The 15,919-nt window shown below is 29.1% G+C and overlaps 7 protein-coding genes across 7 annotated transcripts; 3 read left to right on the top strand and 4 right to left on the bottom strand.

Moving 5' to 3' along the window:
• Positions 1-569: 569 nt before the first annotated feature.
• On the top strand, positions 570-2,954 carry MDM20 (Mdm20p; the record flags this gene model as incomplete). The annotated part of the gene is made up of 1 exon (XM_004181120.1): positions 570-2,954. One exon carries the CDS (start codon positions 570-572, stop codon positions 2,952-2,954), a length of 2,385 nt encoding a protein of 794 aa, XP_004181168.1.
• Positions 2,955-3,141: 187 nt separating this feature from the next.
• On the bottom strand, positions 3,142-3,684 carry TBLA0F01050 (uncharacterized protein; the record flags this gene model as incomplete). Its single annotated transcript, XM_004181119.1, has 1 exon — positions 3,142-3,684. One exon carries the CDS (start codon positions 3,682-3,684, stop codon positions 3,142-3,144), a length of 543 nt encoding a protein of 180 aa, XP_004181167.1.
• A 556-nt stretch (positions 3,685-4,240) lies between these two features.
• Positions 4,241-8,056, bottom strand: TBLA0F01040 (uncharacterized protein; the record flags this gene model as incomplete). Its single annotated transcript, XM_004181118.1, has 1 exon — positions 4,241-8,056. One exon carries the CDS (start codon positions 8,054-8,056, stop codon positions 4,241-4,243), a length of 3,816 nt encoding a protein of 1,271 aa, XP_004181166.1.
• A 1,112-nt stretch (positions 8,057-9,168) lies between these two features.
• Positions 9,169-10,188, bottom strand: DSC2 (Dsc2p; the record flags this gene model as incomplete). The annotated part of the gene is made up of 1 exon (XM_004181117.1): positions 9,169-10,188. The coding sequence occupies one exon, from the start codon at positions 10,186-10,188 to the stop codon at positions 9,169-9,171; it is 1,020 nt and encodes a 339-aa protein (XP_004181165.1).
• A 653-nt stretch (positions 10,189-10,841) lies between these two features.
• Positions 10,842-12,689, top strand: PEX8 (Pex8p; the record flags this gene model as incomplete). Its single annotated transcript, XM_004181116.1, has 1 exon — positions 10,842-12,689. One exon carries the CDS (start codon positions 10,842-10,844, stop codon positions 12,687-12,689), a length of 1,848 nt encoding a protein of 615 aa, XP_004181164.1.
• Positions 12,690-12,947: 258 nt separating this feature from the next.
• Positions 12,948-13,625, top strand: PRP38 (U4/U6-U5 snRNP complex subunit PRP38; the record flags this gene model as incomplete). The annotated part of the gene is made up of 1 exon (XM_004181115.1): positions 12,948-13,625. One exon carries the CDS (start codon positions 12,948-12,950, stop codon positions 13,623-13,625), a length of 678 nt encoding a protein of 225 aa, XP_004181163.1.
• Positions 13,626-14,066: 441 nt separating this feature from the next.
• UPF3 (Upf3p) lies at positions 14,067-15,488 on the bottom strand (the record flags this gene model as incomplete). Its single annotated transcript, XM_004181114.1, has 1 exon — positions 14,067-15,488. One exon carries the CDS (start codon positions 15,486-15,488, stop codon positions 14,067-14,069), a length of 1,422 nt encoding a protein of 473 aa, XP_004181162.1.
• Between the last annotated feature and the right edge of the window lie 431 nt (positions 15,489-15,919).

Genomic DNA, 15,919 nt, shown 5'->3' with positions numbered 1-15,919 from the left:
GAAATTTTTATTATGTGAGCTCATCTCATCGCACTTTTTTTTAAAATTTTAGGCTTGCAAAAATTTAAAATAGTAACCCGGCCTTAACTATATATAATACTCTCTACACTCGTAACTAAATAAACTGAGATCTCGCTAGTTAATAGTATATTAAACTACATAGTTTATATTTTAACTTTGTATATAGTTGGTTTACTATATAATAACCATCCAAACTATATCAATTGTCATTACTCAAAGCAGTGAACGTGAAATAAATATATACACATTACAGTATATATTTACTGCAAGATACTTTTAATAGATACTAAAATTATTAAATACATTCTTATATCTATTATTTAAGAATTTGATAAGCGTACATTTCAAATAAACGTTATTTAAAAAAATTTTACACTACGTGGAATTTACTCCCAAAAAATTTTTTTGTATACTTAGAAATAATAATCCTCAATCAGTCACTATTCAATTCAAATTTAAAAATATTGTATTACTCAAATTGTCGATACGAAAATCAATTTAATTAATATTCGAGAGTCTATCACAATATTAGTCAAGTTTTATATAATATGAGTGATAAAATTTCTCAAGAGATATTTGACCTGATTAAATCAAGTAATTTTAAACAATGCAACGTTAAAATTGCTCAATTACGTAAACAATATCCTAATTCGACCTATTATGAAGTTTTGGAATTGTATGTTAAATATAAACATTCTCCTTCAAAGTTTGATTATAACGTATTGAATACCTTGTATGGTCTTAAAGGTAGTCGGACTTCTAGTGATATTAAGGCATTGGAATTACTTCATACATTTTTTTTAGAATTCAACAGATTTGAAGAAGCATTACATGTTTACAAAAAGGCTAATTTCAAGTACCCATCTTTTGAAATTGCCTATTATTGGTTTGAGAAAGCTTTGAATGATTTTAATTTTAGACACTTAGGGAAAGCTTGCTTACAATTAATCAAGTATGATGATCTAAAGTACAATAGATCCCGTGATTATCGTATTTGGTATGTATTATCCGTTTTAGCGTTATTTAAATTTAACAAGGCTCTACTTTCAGATCAAGAAATCAAAATTTTACCACAATTAGCATATAAGACTCTAATCGCTGCTAAACCTTTCCAATCGACAGAAGAATGTGTAGTATTTTGTGATTTATGTGAAACATTATTCTCAGATGATAAAGAGAAATCAAAGGAGATCGCTGATTTAATCTTACCAGAATTGAAAACTTCAGTTGATTTATATTTAAAGAATTATATGTTGAAACATCTGAAAGATAATAACTTATTATTTGAAAATTGTCAATTTTTATTGAAAAGTATCGATGATTATGATCTTATTAAAAAATTAATTGTGTCAGGTAAACAACTAGATAAGTCAAAAAATGAAATTAAAACGCTAATTACTGACCTCGTCGGTGATGGAAGAAATTCTCGATTATCAGCCCTTGAATTAGATCTGGTCTTTGATAATTTAATCTCTAAAGACTCCATTACTTTTTATCTAGAAAAATTTCATAATAAACAATGTTGTTACGTTGATATTAAAAGGTACTTAGATAAAATTGATGTATCAATACTTCTTGAAATATTTCACTCATTTAATGATTCTGATCCAATTCATGACTCTAATTTATTTCAATTAAATATTGTTGAAATGGATGCCATTGAATACTACAATAAACATAAGAATACTTTGAATACTAAACCAAAAACTGATTATTCTGCTTGTTCAATTTTCATTCTTGATATTATTAAGTCATGTTTAATCAAGGATGATATTACGTTAAAAGATGTCATTTTTTCAATTTCAGTATTAGAACATTATCAAAGGAAGGATATTCATAATTTTGATACAAGGATATGGCTAATTACATTATATACATACATTGGCTGCATTCCATTAGCATATTTTCATTTTAATGAGTTAAAAATTAAAAACGTTCAAAATGATACTCTGGATCATTTATTATACACCAGATTTTCCTCTTTATTTCCACAAAAAAGCCATGATTATTACAAGACATTATTAAATGTGGAAGAACTATTTTATGGTATGTCATTAGATAGAATACCTAGTTTAACTAGGATCGCCTTTGAAAGAAGAGCATACAGTAAAATATTGGGTATGCTTGAATTTTGGATTAATTTAGAAACATCTTCTATGAGGTGGTTAAAAATTTCTGAAATGATACAATTTGCTAGGTTATGTAATGATAAAAGGGGTAATTTATTAACTGAGATGCACAAAAAATGGCTAAAGATTGAGCAAATTAAATGCAATAATAGCAGCATTAAACAGTGGTCTGATAATAGAGATTTTGATGTATTCAGATTAAATATGAAGGAATTATCTGGAAGGAAACCAAAAATATTTGATTATATGGATATTGCCCCTGATTTAATTACTTTAAATTGTGCCAAAGAGTTTATTATCGAGTCAATTTCAACTGGTGAAAAATCTGCCCAACTAGAAAAAATTCTAAATACAATTGACTTATCAAAAACTTTAAATGAATCTACTACATCTGTTGAAAAATGGTCATTTGACATATTTTTTGATATTTATAATAATAATGGCGACAATTTGCGTAAATTATTGAATGAAAGTTCTCAATTTGAAGAAAGTTTTACCAAGGGTACATGGCTAATGTCACATACTTATTTAACTCAAATATCTACATTGAAAACATTGGATAACTTGAAGAGGATAAAGGATAAGAATTCTAAACAACTGATTAAGCAAAAGCTACGTGATTTAAGAGATAGAGTAGATACTATATACATCAATTATAGTAAAACTCTTAATGTATCATATGAAAACATGATAAAGGGTGAGAAATACTCTTGTATTTTGAAGCAATTAAATTTCCAAGAATTCAGCATGGAAGATATTTCATCCTCAATATTGACTGTAAGAAAGACAGTCAAAAATTTATAAATGTAGAGAATCGACTATATACATATACAAAAATCTGAATAGATGTTTTAAATACTTAAAATAGTATGACATATCCTATTAAGTATTTTGGTTCTAGATAAAGTTGTACTATAAAAGTCAAATAAAAATCAAGGGTATAATCATAAATCAATAAAAAATTTCATTAATTCTATAAAACATAAATGTTTTAGTCCAAATCTAGTTGAGTTTTTTGGGCAGCACGTTTTGAGACAAATTTAATAGTAGCAGTAGTTGCAAATAAGTGATCTTCTTCTTGTTTCAAACCACTAACCGTTAAGACAGCAAATGGGAAAGCAGAACCAGCTATGAATAACGGAATAGAACCACCATGAAAAGCATATTCCTTAGAATCGACAAAAAATTTCTCTTCTGGAGTCAATTTACCTTTTTTAATGCCCATAAACATGGTAGAATGGCCAAAACGTAAGACAGTGGTTTGCTTTCTTTTAATCCAGAAATCATTATCTAAACTACTACCACCTGGTGTTACTGAACGAAATAAACAATGTCCATTAGGCAAAGAAATATCAATGGCAATTGCCTTATTTGGAGACATTTCTTTAGCTTCATTTCTAATGAAAGATCCCATCTCAAAAGCTACATCAGCATCAAATTTATCGAAGACACATTCTTTTTCCAAAGCTTCCAATCTTTCCAAGGGGACCTTTCTATCGGTTAATTGTTTCAATAAAGATTGGTCTAATTGCATTTTTGTAGTATATATTTTCTTTTTAGTTTCTTCTACAAGTACCTCTAGTGTAAAACGGTAATGTTTTAAAGCTAATTATTTAAAAGCTAATATTAGTAAATGTTTTTAAATATTTTTAAATGTTTCATTTAATTTAATTACTTAAATTTCATTTGTAGGTTCCTTATAAATTACGCAATGTAAAATTTCAGGATCTGTGGGGAGTTATTGTATTAAGAATAAATGTAATACGGCCGCGGGAGATCCGAGGTAAGGAATATATGACAGAAAGACATTAAGAAATATCAAATATATTAAAAAAAAGTATATAAATATCACATATATATTAAAAAATATGGAAAATTCAATAAAGTGTAGAATTAAAAATGCATAAAATAGAGGGCGTGAGTAAGAAATTCAAATCTGTTAAACTGAGAGTCATAAATAAATATTTTTTTTATTTTTATTTTTATTTTTTATCTCATTATTTTAATGTTTAAAATACTATGGTACAAAGCTTTAAGGTGTTATATTACTTCAAACAATTTTTTTTTGTCCAAGTGACGTTTATAGTTATTTACCATTTGATCCATTCCAGTTTTGCTTTTAATGTGAAATATGCTAATAGTCTATAAATAATAGCGACGCAGACAATAATAGCTAAATAGTTCTTTGTATTGACAACAATGTTATATGCGACTAAAACATCATGTCCATTAGAAAATATACAAGTACCATCTGGATTTTTGCCACCATCCTCACATGTCAGTTTTAAACTCTTTGGAAATGCAAAATTTATCAAAATCATAGATGTATACCCTAATGGATTTAAATAATTGAATCCTTTCAATACCCTTGACATGCTCAGAGACATTAAACCAGCCATTTGGCAACCAATAGATAAGATAATAGAAATACAATTAACAACAAAGCCTGGTCTTTCGAAGAAAGTGTTAGTCATAATACCTAGTGATTCACCACATAGAACCACTACAAAAGAGCAATAAGCAGTAGCAAAGAAATTACCAGCAGTTCTGGGTAAGCCACATACCATTACAGTAAAAGCAGTATACATTATAGCAGCTAGCCCAGACAATGGTAGTTCTAATGTCATATACGCGAGAAAAAATGGAGCTATACCATACACATTATCATGATAATCAACGTAAAAATAATCCCTTTCCAGTGGATAACAGGCAAGGTTCCCCAACATGCCACAGAAATATAAGGCTGTAGATTCTTGCGCTAACCCCATTCTGTCATTAATACTTGTATAATTATGTTTTATAGGAGACCAAAACAATGCAAAAATAACCCCGATGCCAGGAACTTGTGCAACTCTAGCACTTAAGGATTCATAGTTTCTCCAAGTAGTAGTCCATTGCCTTCTCAAATTTACAGCGTAAGCAGTTCCTAGATTGCATGGCTTTCTAACTGAGTCTCCATACTCAGATAGAAATGAGCTCAAGGATATCTCTTCCTTAACTTCAACTATTGGTGACACCTTTTCACTTAGCCTATTGTTCCAACTATCAATGATGTGTTCTACCCTTTGTCTTGAAATAAGTTCGTTTTGCTCGTTTTGAGTATTAATAGATATTAAATCCAAGAAAAAATCAGCAACATTTGTCAATTCTGGACAATTATAGCCTAAACTGCTAAAAAAGCGAATCATTTCATTAGGTGAACCATTAAATGCAGTTTTCCCAGATTTTGCTAATAAAAGAACATTTCCAAATTTGACAAAAAGTTCTGCCCTTGGCTGATGAATTGTAAAAATAATAGTTTTCCCATAAACTGTTGATAATCTTTGTAAAATTTCCAAGATATTTGCTGAAGTGAAACTATCTAAACCTGATGTAGGTTCATCTAATAATATGATTGGAGGATCGTTTAGTAATTGAACACCCATAGTGACTCTTCTCTTTTCACCACCACTGATACCTTTAACGAATTCGTTACCAATAATTGTATTTTCACAATGTTTCAAGCCTAATTGTCTTATCAATTCATCAACTCTTTCATATCTTTCTTCAACTGGTATTTCATGCAATCTTAAATCTGCAGCGAATCTAAAAGTTTCTTTTACAGTTAAGGATGATAATAAATGGTCATCGTCTTGCGTTACATAAGAACATATACTTTTAAACATTTCATTAGTAACAGGAATATCATTAAACAAAATCGACCCAGTAGTGGAGAATTTGGCAAATAAAGAAGATCTGGTTCTACCAGATAAAAGGTTTAGCAAAGATGACTTACCTGAACCAGAGGGACCCATGATTGCGTTAATCATGTTAGGTTTGAATACAGCATTAATGGAATGTAAAATTTCTTTCTGTTCTCTATAAAACAACTTTTTATTGGTACCCTTTTTCAATGTTCTTAAAAAGGACGCTTGCAGGTCAATGTCTTCTATAGTAACTGTAATTAATGGTTGCTCTTTTATAGTTCCTTCTATATCAGTAAAATCTTCTTTTAAGCCAACATTAAGTTTTTCAATCTTATTCTCTTTTTTATTCTTTTTATTCGATTTAATTTCATTTTGTAAAGTGATATCAACTTTATGAATGCATAACATAATGATAGATGCAAGAAAATAGCCGATGGCAAAACACATTAAAACTGACATTGGTACTTTTTTCCAATATCTAGGGAATCCATATTGTTCAATAATTTGATTCCCTGTACAAGTTTCTAGATCATTGCTGTCTGTGCAGTATTTATCGACAAAAAAATTATTCAAAAGCGTACCATAGCCATACCATGAAAATGAGATATATTTTGTCCAACGAACGTAGACTGGTGTAACTTTTGAATTTACAAAAAATCCACTCGCTAATGATAATAGAGTAAAACTTAAATTACCAACTAAAGAAGCCTTAGAAAAATCGCGAGAAACAGCCACTGAAAACATAGAAAGACCAGAACAGCAAACTTGAGTTAAAAATACCACAGCAAAATATAAAAAGAACGAATCTGCACTAGCATCAAAACCAACCATAAAATAAGTAATAATGGAAAATAATAAACTCATTATAATATCATCTGTAAAAAATAGTGAAAGTTTTCTTGCAAAAATAAACGCAACAGGATGTACGGTACCTTCTGCTCTTTCACGATCAAAAATTGCAATATCTAATTCACATAAACGATAAGTATCAAATAATAGATATAAATAACTTTGTAACATTAGACAAGAATAACAGAAACCTGCAATTGTTCGTAAACCTCGAGTTGATGATTTATCAGGTTTATAATAAATCCAACCCATGGCAGTACCAATTAAAAGTGGCTCTAGAAAAGTCCCTGCAAATGAAACGTAATCACTAATATTGAGCTTATAATTTCTCTTTGTAAGAATAAGGACTTGCTTCCAAAAAGATACACTTGCAGACATATTATGAACTTTAATTTCATCTTCTATACTTATTGGAGGGTATGTTAAACTTTTATTTGAAAAATTTTTCCAATTATCTATTAATTTATCTACTTTAAGTTGTGTAGATTTTTCAGAGGCATCATTTCTTGTATCCACACTTGAAATATCGATTAAATAATCTGCAGGATTTGTCATTTTTGGGACAGTATAACCTTGAGCTTCAAAGTATGGAATTGTATTAGTCATCTGATCACAGAATACAACTCTACCTTTCGATAAAATACATAAATAATCCAACAAGAATAGAATATCTGATCTTGGTTGATGAATTGACATAATAAAAGTTCTACCCCCATTTTGTGCCAGTTTTTTCAAAGTCTTAATTGTCAAATAGGCAGAATACGCATCTAACCCTGTTGTAGGTTCATCTAAGAACATAATAGAAGGATTTGCAATCATTTGAGTACCAATACTTAATCTTCGTTTTTCACCACCAGATAACCCACGATGAGTACTATCACCAACCATTGTATCTGCACAATCTTTTAAACCCAATTCATCAATTAGTTGGTTAACAATAATAGTTTTCTCATTTTTATCACAATGCAACTTCAAATCAGCAGCAATCATCAATGTTTCCCTGCAAGTCAATCTTGGCAATAAGACATCCTGTTGTGGTAAATAGGTCATCGAGGCATCTAATTTATTATACTTTCCATCTTCCACATCTGTTTCTCCCTCACTCGAATTATCTTTTTCTAATATATAATGAATATCACCTTCGTATGATAGTCCACCACTAATTTTAGAAGCCAGTACATTTAATAGAGTGGTTTTACCAGACCCTGAACCACCCATAATGGCCATCACAGACCCACTGGGGAGATCCAGAGAGAAATAATCTAGCAATACTCTGTTGGATTTCGAGGCTGCTATAGATAGATCTCGAACTTGTAGTTGAACTTTTGGAGGATGTTTAAAGGAAAGTTGGTTTTCAATATATTCAGTCATTTTTGGTTAGATTAGCTTAAGTTGTTGCAAGGCTATCGGCTTAACTTGATTTTAATAAGAAATTTTTCCGTATTACGATGGTTTATAGTTCACCTGTACTTATTTCTCGTTATTAATTCTCTTGCTTTTTTCTTACTGATACAATAAGTCGAGCCTAGTCAAATACCTTAAAAGTACCTTAATTCTGTATTTTAATGTATGATACCTAATAATATAAACAATATAGACTTTTAAGATTGAATAATAATTAGCTAATAATAAAATATAAGGAGTTTATTATTCTTTCAGTATTTAGATAATGTATCCTATTGATACCTGCTGCTCAACTAGTCTTTTTTTTATCTTTTAACTTCACAACTTTGTTTCTTTTTATATTAACATTTTTTCTTAGTTTTTTTGATCATTGGAAATATCTAACCTTAATTTAAAAATTTTCGCTAGCTACCAAAGTTATCTACGCGATATTTCTTTCTTACAATATAATAAAAGATCTAGTAGAATACCTTTAACATGGTTAAGTACAACCAACTCTTAGGTTATCTGTAAGGTATATCTATTATTTATTCTAGGCATTTTTCAGGTGTTTTTATTTATGATCGTTGTTGGCTCGTAGTTGATATTTTTCAAAACCGGGAATTATTCTTCAATTAGTGAAAATACGGGCATATTAGGAAATAAAGATATTGAGGAAGTTTCCTAATAGAATTGCTCGTTTAGAAGAGAGTATTTACAGGTATTTTTTTTCGACATAAATGTTGGTACCATCTATGACAAGTTTGAAAAACCTATACTAAGGACCATTTTCAAGGCAATTTTGGCACTTTTATCTTTCCTCAATAATCTTCCCTCAACATTCTCCAGCTAGACTGAAAAAAAAAATACAATTCGTTGCTATGTAATACAATCAATACAAAACAATTCATTGAAAAATAAAAAAAGCAAAAATTGTAAAACAAATTTTGATGTAAGTATATTTGACTACTTGTATAGTGGCAGGTTAATAGTCTCGTGAGAAAGTTGCATTATATATTATATTATGTTGTGTTATATATTGAAATGACTAGTCGAATTAATTGGGTATTATCTATTTTGGTAAGGAAATTGTAGCAAAATTATCTCCTGAAGGTATCGAGAAATTGAACACCTAAAGGACGAGGTGGTTCATCATTAATTGTCTCGTTAGTATCACCCAATAGATTTGTACTAGAACCACCATCGATCCTAAAAACATGATTAGCATCTTGAGGTACTGGGCTGTTTATGAAACTATTGTTTGCATTGTTATTTGTAGTATCGGTATTATATCTGTTCAAGCCCAATGAATTTCTTGTGCTGGATGATGTTAATGTTGGTAACACGGTATTAGTCTCATCATTGAAACGTTGTGCTCGTTGGTTGGTATGAAGGTTACCAGAGACAAATGTAGATGTATTTCTATTGAGAAACAATAAATATTTGACGAAAGGTAATCTAAAAGAATTTATACCTGGTAATAGCCCTTGATCGATCAAGATCCCACAAATCCAACTTGTGAACCCAATTGATACCCCGATTATTCCTTGGTTGAGCAGCAATAAAAGAATATAAGCATTTAATATGAATTGATCATTCAATTTCCAAACAATTTGTTCCTTATTCAAATGATTCTTACTATGTTTGAACCAAGGTCTTGCTAATAATATGTTAAATTCATAAATTCGTGGAGTATATTCTTTATAAAAATGCAATAAGCTTAAAAGTATTGGTAATGGGCCTGTGGTTAATCTATTCCAAAACATCCATGGTGTAAGTATATTAAGGATTATTAATGAACAACTTAATATGACCGTGGTATAAATCAATGCTAGTACGATAACACAAATATATTTGTAGGATCCCATTAATCGTTCTAGATTCCTAAAGTGATACCAGATCAATACTATCAGTATAACATCACTTTCGTTGATTGCACTCAATTGAAATGTGAGCATTCTCCAATACTGTCCGTATTGTGATATAAATGGTTCATAATGTAAAATAAATAAATATTTACTATTCATTACCGATGCTGCCAAAGGTAGAACGATAGATCCAATCATCAGCAGTTTCGTAACTGGAAAACTAACCAACCCATTGGGTGTTTCCATAGACATTGCTGATTGTGTTTTTTACTACTGTTCTTGATTATTTGATTATACTTGTATAATTTTATTTTTTTTTATTTCGGTATTCTTAGACAAAACTTAATGCTATTAATAAGCAAAAATGTATAGTTTTAATACTTATTTTTTTCCTCTTTAATTCAATAAGTATCTTGCTACTTAAGGAATAGTTATTGTGTTGAAAAAGATACGTTCCAGCACTTTAAATTTCATTTTCGTTTCAATTTCTTCTTATTTTAGGGCAATTTACATCAAACATTTTCATTTAATTTAATGATTGATAATCTCTGTATCTCCCCGGGGTTCTTCAAGTATATGCAAGGCGCTACCAAACAATATCTCATCAAGAATGAAGCGTTTAATTACATACTGTACATGATAAGTAACACAACTCAATAATATATTCATATAAATAAATATGGTCCCTATATTTCTGCTATTTATTTATATTTTATTTATTATTGCATTTTAAAATTTTATCTACTAATTTTCTGAATTTTTTTTCTACTTAAATTTTATTATAAGAAAAAACAGTATCCCTCTTTTTATATTCTTAATTTTATAAAAATAAAAATAGACAAAGTTAAACACATCAAACAGCAAGATATTTTTATTCTAATACAGTTGACTTTCAAATTGGTTAAATGGATTCTCAGAATATTAATTATCTTGTTAATTTTTTGGAAAGTTCATCAACAATTCCTGACGATGTAGACACTACTATCATTAACAATATAATATATTATACTCCAAGACTTCGATCACTCGAGCAACTCCGCAGATTTTGCAATGCTATTTTTAATTCTTCAATATGGGGTTTATATGATCAGGATTTAGTTATGTATCAACTAGGTGAAGGTATTATATCATGGAAGTTACAAATCTCAGAACCAGTTATTTCGTTATATAATTTTTTCAAAATTTGGGATGAAATTTTCTTTAATTGTAATAAATGGTCATTATCAAAAATTGCATTTTGTTCAGGGATTTTAAGTACTAAGGAAATGTTCATACAATTACAAGGAAATCAATACCTGGATTCAACAGGGAAGGTTATTAAATTTTATGAGACTTGGAAATTCAACACACTATTACCTGTGTGGAATTCTATGTTATCAAAGGTTGTCGCAGAACCAAATTTGAAGGCAGACATTCTCGTATTTCTTCTTGCTATGATTAATACAAATGAAGACATTTCTAAGCTTCATCATTTACCATGGGATTTAATATCAAAATCGATCATAAATCAATTTGAATACTATATATTCCCGTATAATAATAGAATAAATATACAATTGGCAAAATGTATCGAAAAAAATATTAACATCCTTGTAAGAATGATACAAATATCGTTTAAGTTTACTTCTATATCGACCTGTGACATAATAGAACATAAAATTGAAACCTTTTCGAATGATTTTTATAACCAAGAAGTAGAAACAACTATAGGAACTGGAAGATCCAAGAAATATGATTTAGATAGAAATTATTTTAATATTTTATTGATTGTAATTTTAACTTTAAAGGGATTAATACAAAAAAGAATTTCAAGTTCAGCTTCATTGAATAATTTATCTTTCAGAATAATTAACATTTTAAGCAATCTAAATTTCATTGCTTATGACATTGGAAGTTTTGAGACATATGATTATGTTTTTGATTTTGCATGTTATGAAATCACCAGGATAGATAATGGTTTATCACAGCATATAGTACGGGATAAATATTGGTTATTCATGAAAATTCTAAGTAATCAATGTAACCTTACAAAAATCAAAAATACAAAAAATATTTCTAAATTAGAACTCTCAAGAATAAAATTTTTCATTAATTTTTTGAAAAAGACAATATTTAATTGTGGCGTTTCAAATCTTATTAACAGATTTGTTGAAACAGACATCTTCCATAAATTAGCAAATATTTACTTAAGTTTTAAAGAATTGGGGATTGCTGACACTTCTCATGAGTTGATGATCTTGATTCTAACCATTTCTCCGTTAGACTTCAAAATATATGAAAAATTTTTGGTTCAATATGTATCGACTATAATTGCCCAACTAATGGGAAATGAATTATCATCATTACAATACCTTGAGATTTCAAGAAAGTTATCCAGCGATTACAAATTTCAAACAAAACTGTCAGAAGAGAGGTCTAATTTGATATCCTATACTATTTTGAATGAAATAAAAAAAATACATCTCCTAGAGGAGAGTGCATTACACAAAAAAAATACTAATGGTTCTGATACTCCTTTATCAAGCATGTTTGCATTGTTTGATAGTTTGATATATTCTCTTCAATTAAGCAGAATTAATTCATTTCTGCATTGGATACCTATTATTGAAGAATTGTATAGTGATGGGTTGTTTGCATTACATAGAGAAGAAACCTTGCGCTTATTGGGGAGTCGTATCATTGATTCAAGACAAGAATATGCATTAAAATGGTGGTACGACAAGAATACCTCATTACAAAAGCAATTGCAATAGTAAAATCATGTTAGCATGCTTCAGAATTTAAATTCTTCACAATTTATATATATGTGTAGTATGTATATATGTATTATTTTCACGATTATTCTCACGATGTAATTTCGTAGTTTACACCTTTTATAAATTTCAATTAAATATCTCCGAAATTTAAGAGAAGAAATTGTTTCACTATAAGATGCCATTTACCAAATGAAATTTCTGACTAGAAATAACTCTTTAGTTATATGCTAGATGGTAGTTGTAATTCTCTAACCTATGAGAATGTCAAAAGAATTTTTTGTAGAATCACAAGTGTCTTCTAAACAACTAAATCATCAATCTGTATCATTAGTGATACCAAGATTAACAAGAGATAAGATACATAGTGCCTTGTATTATAAGGTAAATTTGCAAGATCCTTCGATGCGAGGGAACACTCTGCTTGGGCTTAATAATGTCATTATTAGAGATTTAGGTACCTTAAATAATGAATCAATTAATAAGAAAAATGTCTTAGGTGGTGTGGAGTTTAAATGTATATTAATGAAATTAGTAGAATTACGGCCTACTATTGAACAATTAGATATCATACTCGAAATATCAGATGCAACTGGTGAATTTAATAATAAATATATTATAGCCTTGATATTAGTCTATTTAAGAATACAATACTACTATGCCAATGAAACGAGTGATGAAGCTAAGAGATTTAAAGCATTGTTTCAGCAATATATTAATGATTATAGAAAAATGAAAGCTATTTCTCTTAATATTGATTGTTGGTCACAATCTCAAATTATTACAGTCGAACTTATACACATGGATGAACTTGTCCACTGGTTATCTGCGAAAGACAATATTTGGGGAATACCGTTGGGGAAATGTTCATGGTGTAATATATTAGAAGATTTTAGTAGTGACACTAGTTCAGACTATGATTCAGATAGCGACTAAAATACGTTAAATATATTTTAGATTTTTTTATAAAAAAAGTTATCAATAGCATTATCACATTCTTTCTATATATTTTATAAACATGGATGCGTTAAATAAATAAAAGTAGAGTCATAATTGTTTATTTGTTTTCTTTTTGTGCTTTTACACCATTCTATAAATAATCATATCGTGAGCTACAAGTTAAATTATTTTACCATTAATATGGATGTTTTAAATCGTGTTTCGTGATAAAGATGAAGAAATAAGGAATCTCAAACCTGACTTCCAAACATGTTTGACAATGCACATCTAAAAGTTTTTTGTTAATTAATTTAACCAGAGATTTATGTCAATTTCTTAGCTCACTAATCGTTTTAATCAGCAATTATTCCCATGTTCAATAATATGAATTGTAAATTTTATATTTTTGCTAGTCCATTAATGTATTGTATAATTTGCTCACTTTAAAGCCCATTTATTTGAAGAAGCAGTGGAATTACTGGGAGAAGGTAAACCAATTGATAGCCCTGGTAGCATTTTAAGATCAGTTTTCTTTGCCAATTTTTTCCGTTTTTGTAACTCCCTTTTACCAGCTTCTTCTAAAATTACAATATTGTTATTTTTTTCTACAGGGTCTTTTCCTTTCTTTTTTTTGCTTTTCTTTGGTGAATTTATAAATTGAGTTGATGTTGGTAAAACGTCTTCTGAAAGTTTTTCTTTCTTTGATTTTCTTTTCTTCTTTTTCTTTGGTTTATTATCAGTTTCAGTCTCTGTGGCATTAGGTGTGAGAGGGTTCTCAGCACCCGCAAGTCTAACTAATGCATCTTTCGATCTTAGTTTTATAACCCTTTTATTTTTCAACTGTCTTGATTCTTCCTCTTCCAAAGATTTGAACAAACTGAAATCATTGTATGCGTAATGATGATCTTTTTCTTCTTTCATTAATTTGGTTGCCTTTAAAAATGTTTTAAAGAGTGGATCATTTTGTAAAGTTCCTTCACCAACCTTAGAGTTTGCTTTCGATGGTTTCTTAATTAATAAGCTTTCATCTACTAAATCTTTCACGTATGGGGATAATAGTAAGGATGCTCTAGTTAAATTATCCTTATCATCAATAAATTCTAATTTTTGGATTATTTCACCAAGTTTTTTCAAATCTTCCATATTTTCCAAAATGAAATATGCTCTTGAATGTACTGGACCATGAAATGGTGTTGAATTGGATTCACCTTGTACATAATAACTCTGGAAGATGTTAAACTTTTCCTTGAAATCTTTCCCAAGCGCAGGTTCAATAGTTTCAATGAATTGTTCTTCCGTCAAATTAGGTGGTAGAAGTCTCACAACTAATTTAAATCCGTGTGGTTTGTGTCTATTTGCCAAATCTTTCAATTTATTTGCACTTTTTTTATTCTTCCGTTTTCTTTTGGGTTTAGATTTAGCATTTGGAGAAGATGTTTGGCTGCTTGTTGTAGCTTGCGCAGTAGGTGGGAGTGACGCTGGGGAAGATCCTGTAGTCTGCTGCTTCTTTTTTTCTATTTTTTTCTTCTTCTCAGTTGTTTTTTTGGCATCGGTAGCTTTCTTTTTATCATTTGAATTCTTGTGGTCTTCATGAAGCTTTTTAGGATCGTTTATGTTTTTATTATCAATTTTATTTTTTGAATCTTCTGAATTTCTATTTTCATTCTTATCAGCAAGCCTATCTTTCCTGCTAAGACTTTTTTTTTTCTCTGAATTAATGCCAGCTGACTTTATGTCAGATTCTTTTTTCTCAGATTCATTCTTCTCAATACCAGCAGAGGGTTTTTTATTATTATTACGGCGACGTCTAATATGTTTCTTTGTTGAGCCAGATTTCTTTGATATTGACTCGTCAGTCATTTTTTTTTTTTAATTACTTTTCCTCTATAAGTTCGTAATTATAATTATCCTTGCAGCAATTTAATATTTAAATAACCTAATTGATTTATTTGAATTTTTTTTTTAGAAATTTAGTAAACTTTAGTCTTTTTTTTTTCTTGATTTTTTTTTCTTTAAACAGTATGACAGATAAGCCTAAACTGATATTTCATTTTGCTATTTCTTTTAATATATATTTTTTGTAAATTAATTCATATTGTAGGTGTGTTACTTTTTTTTAAAAAATAATTCGGGTTGTAAATTGATGAGCTTTAAAATGAATTTCTAATATTAAAAAAATAATCCAACTACAATTAGTCTCAAAAGAGAAAAAAAAACCTATTAGATAATAGAAGAAATTAGTCTATATGGGAAGTACATTTTGGTTAAAGTGCTTATGGTAACCTATAGAT

The sequence above is a fragment of the Henningerozyma blattae genome, chromosome 6 (genome assembly GCF_000315915.1).
Source record: "Henningerozyma blattae CBS 6284 chromosome 6, complete genome".
NCBI lineage: Eukaryota > Fungi > Ascomycota > Saccharomycetes > Saccharomycetales > Saccharomycetaceae > Henningerozyma > Henningerozyma blattae.
This window is presented reverse-complemented; position numbering and strand designations above follow the sequence as displayed.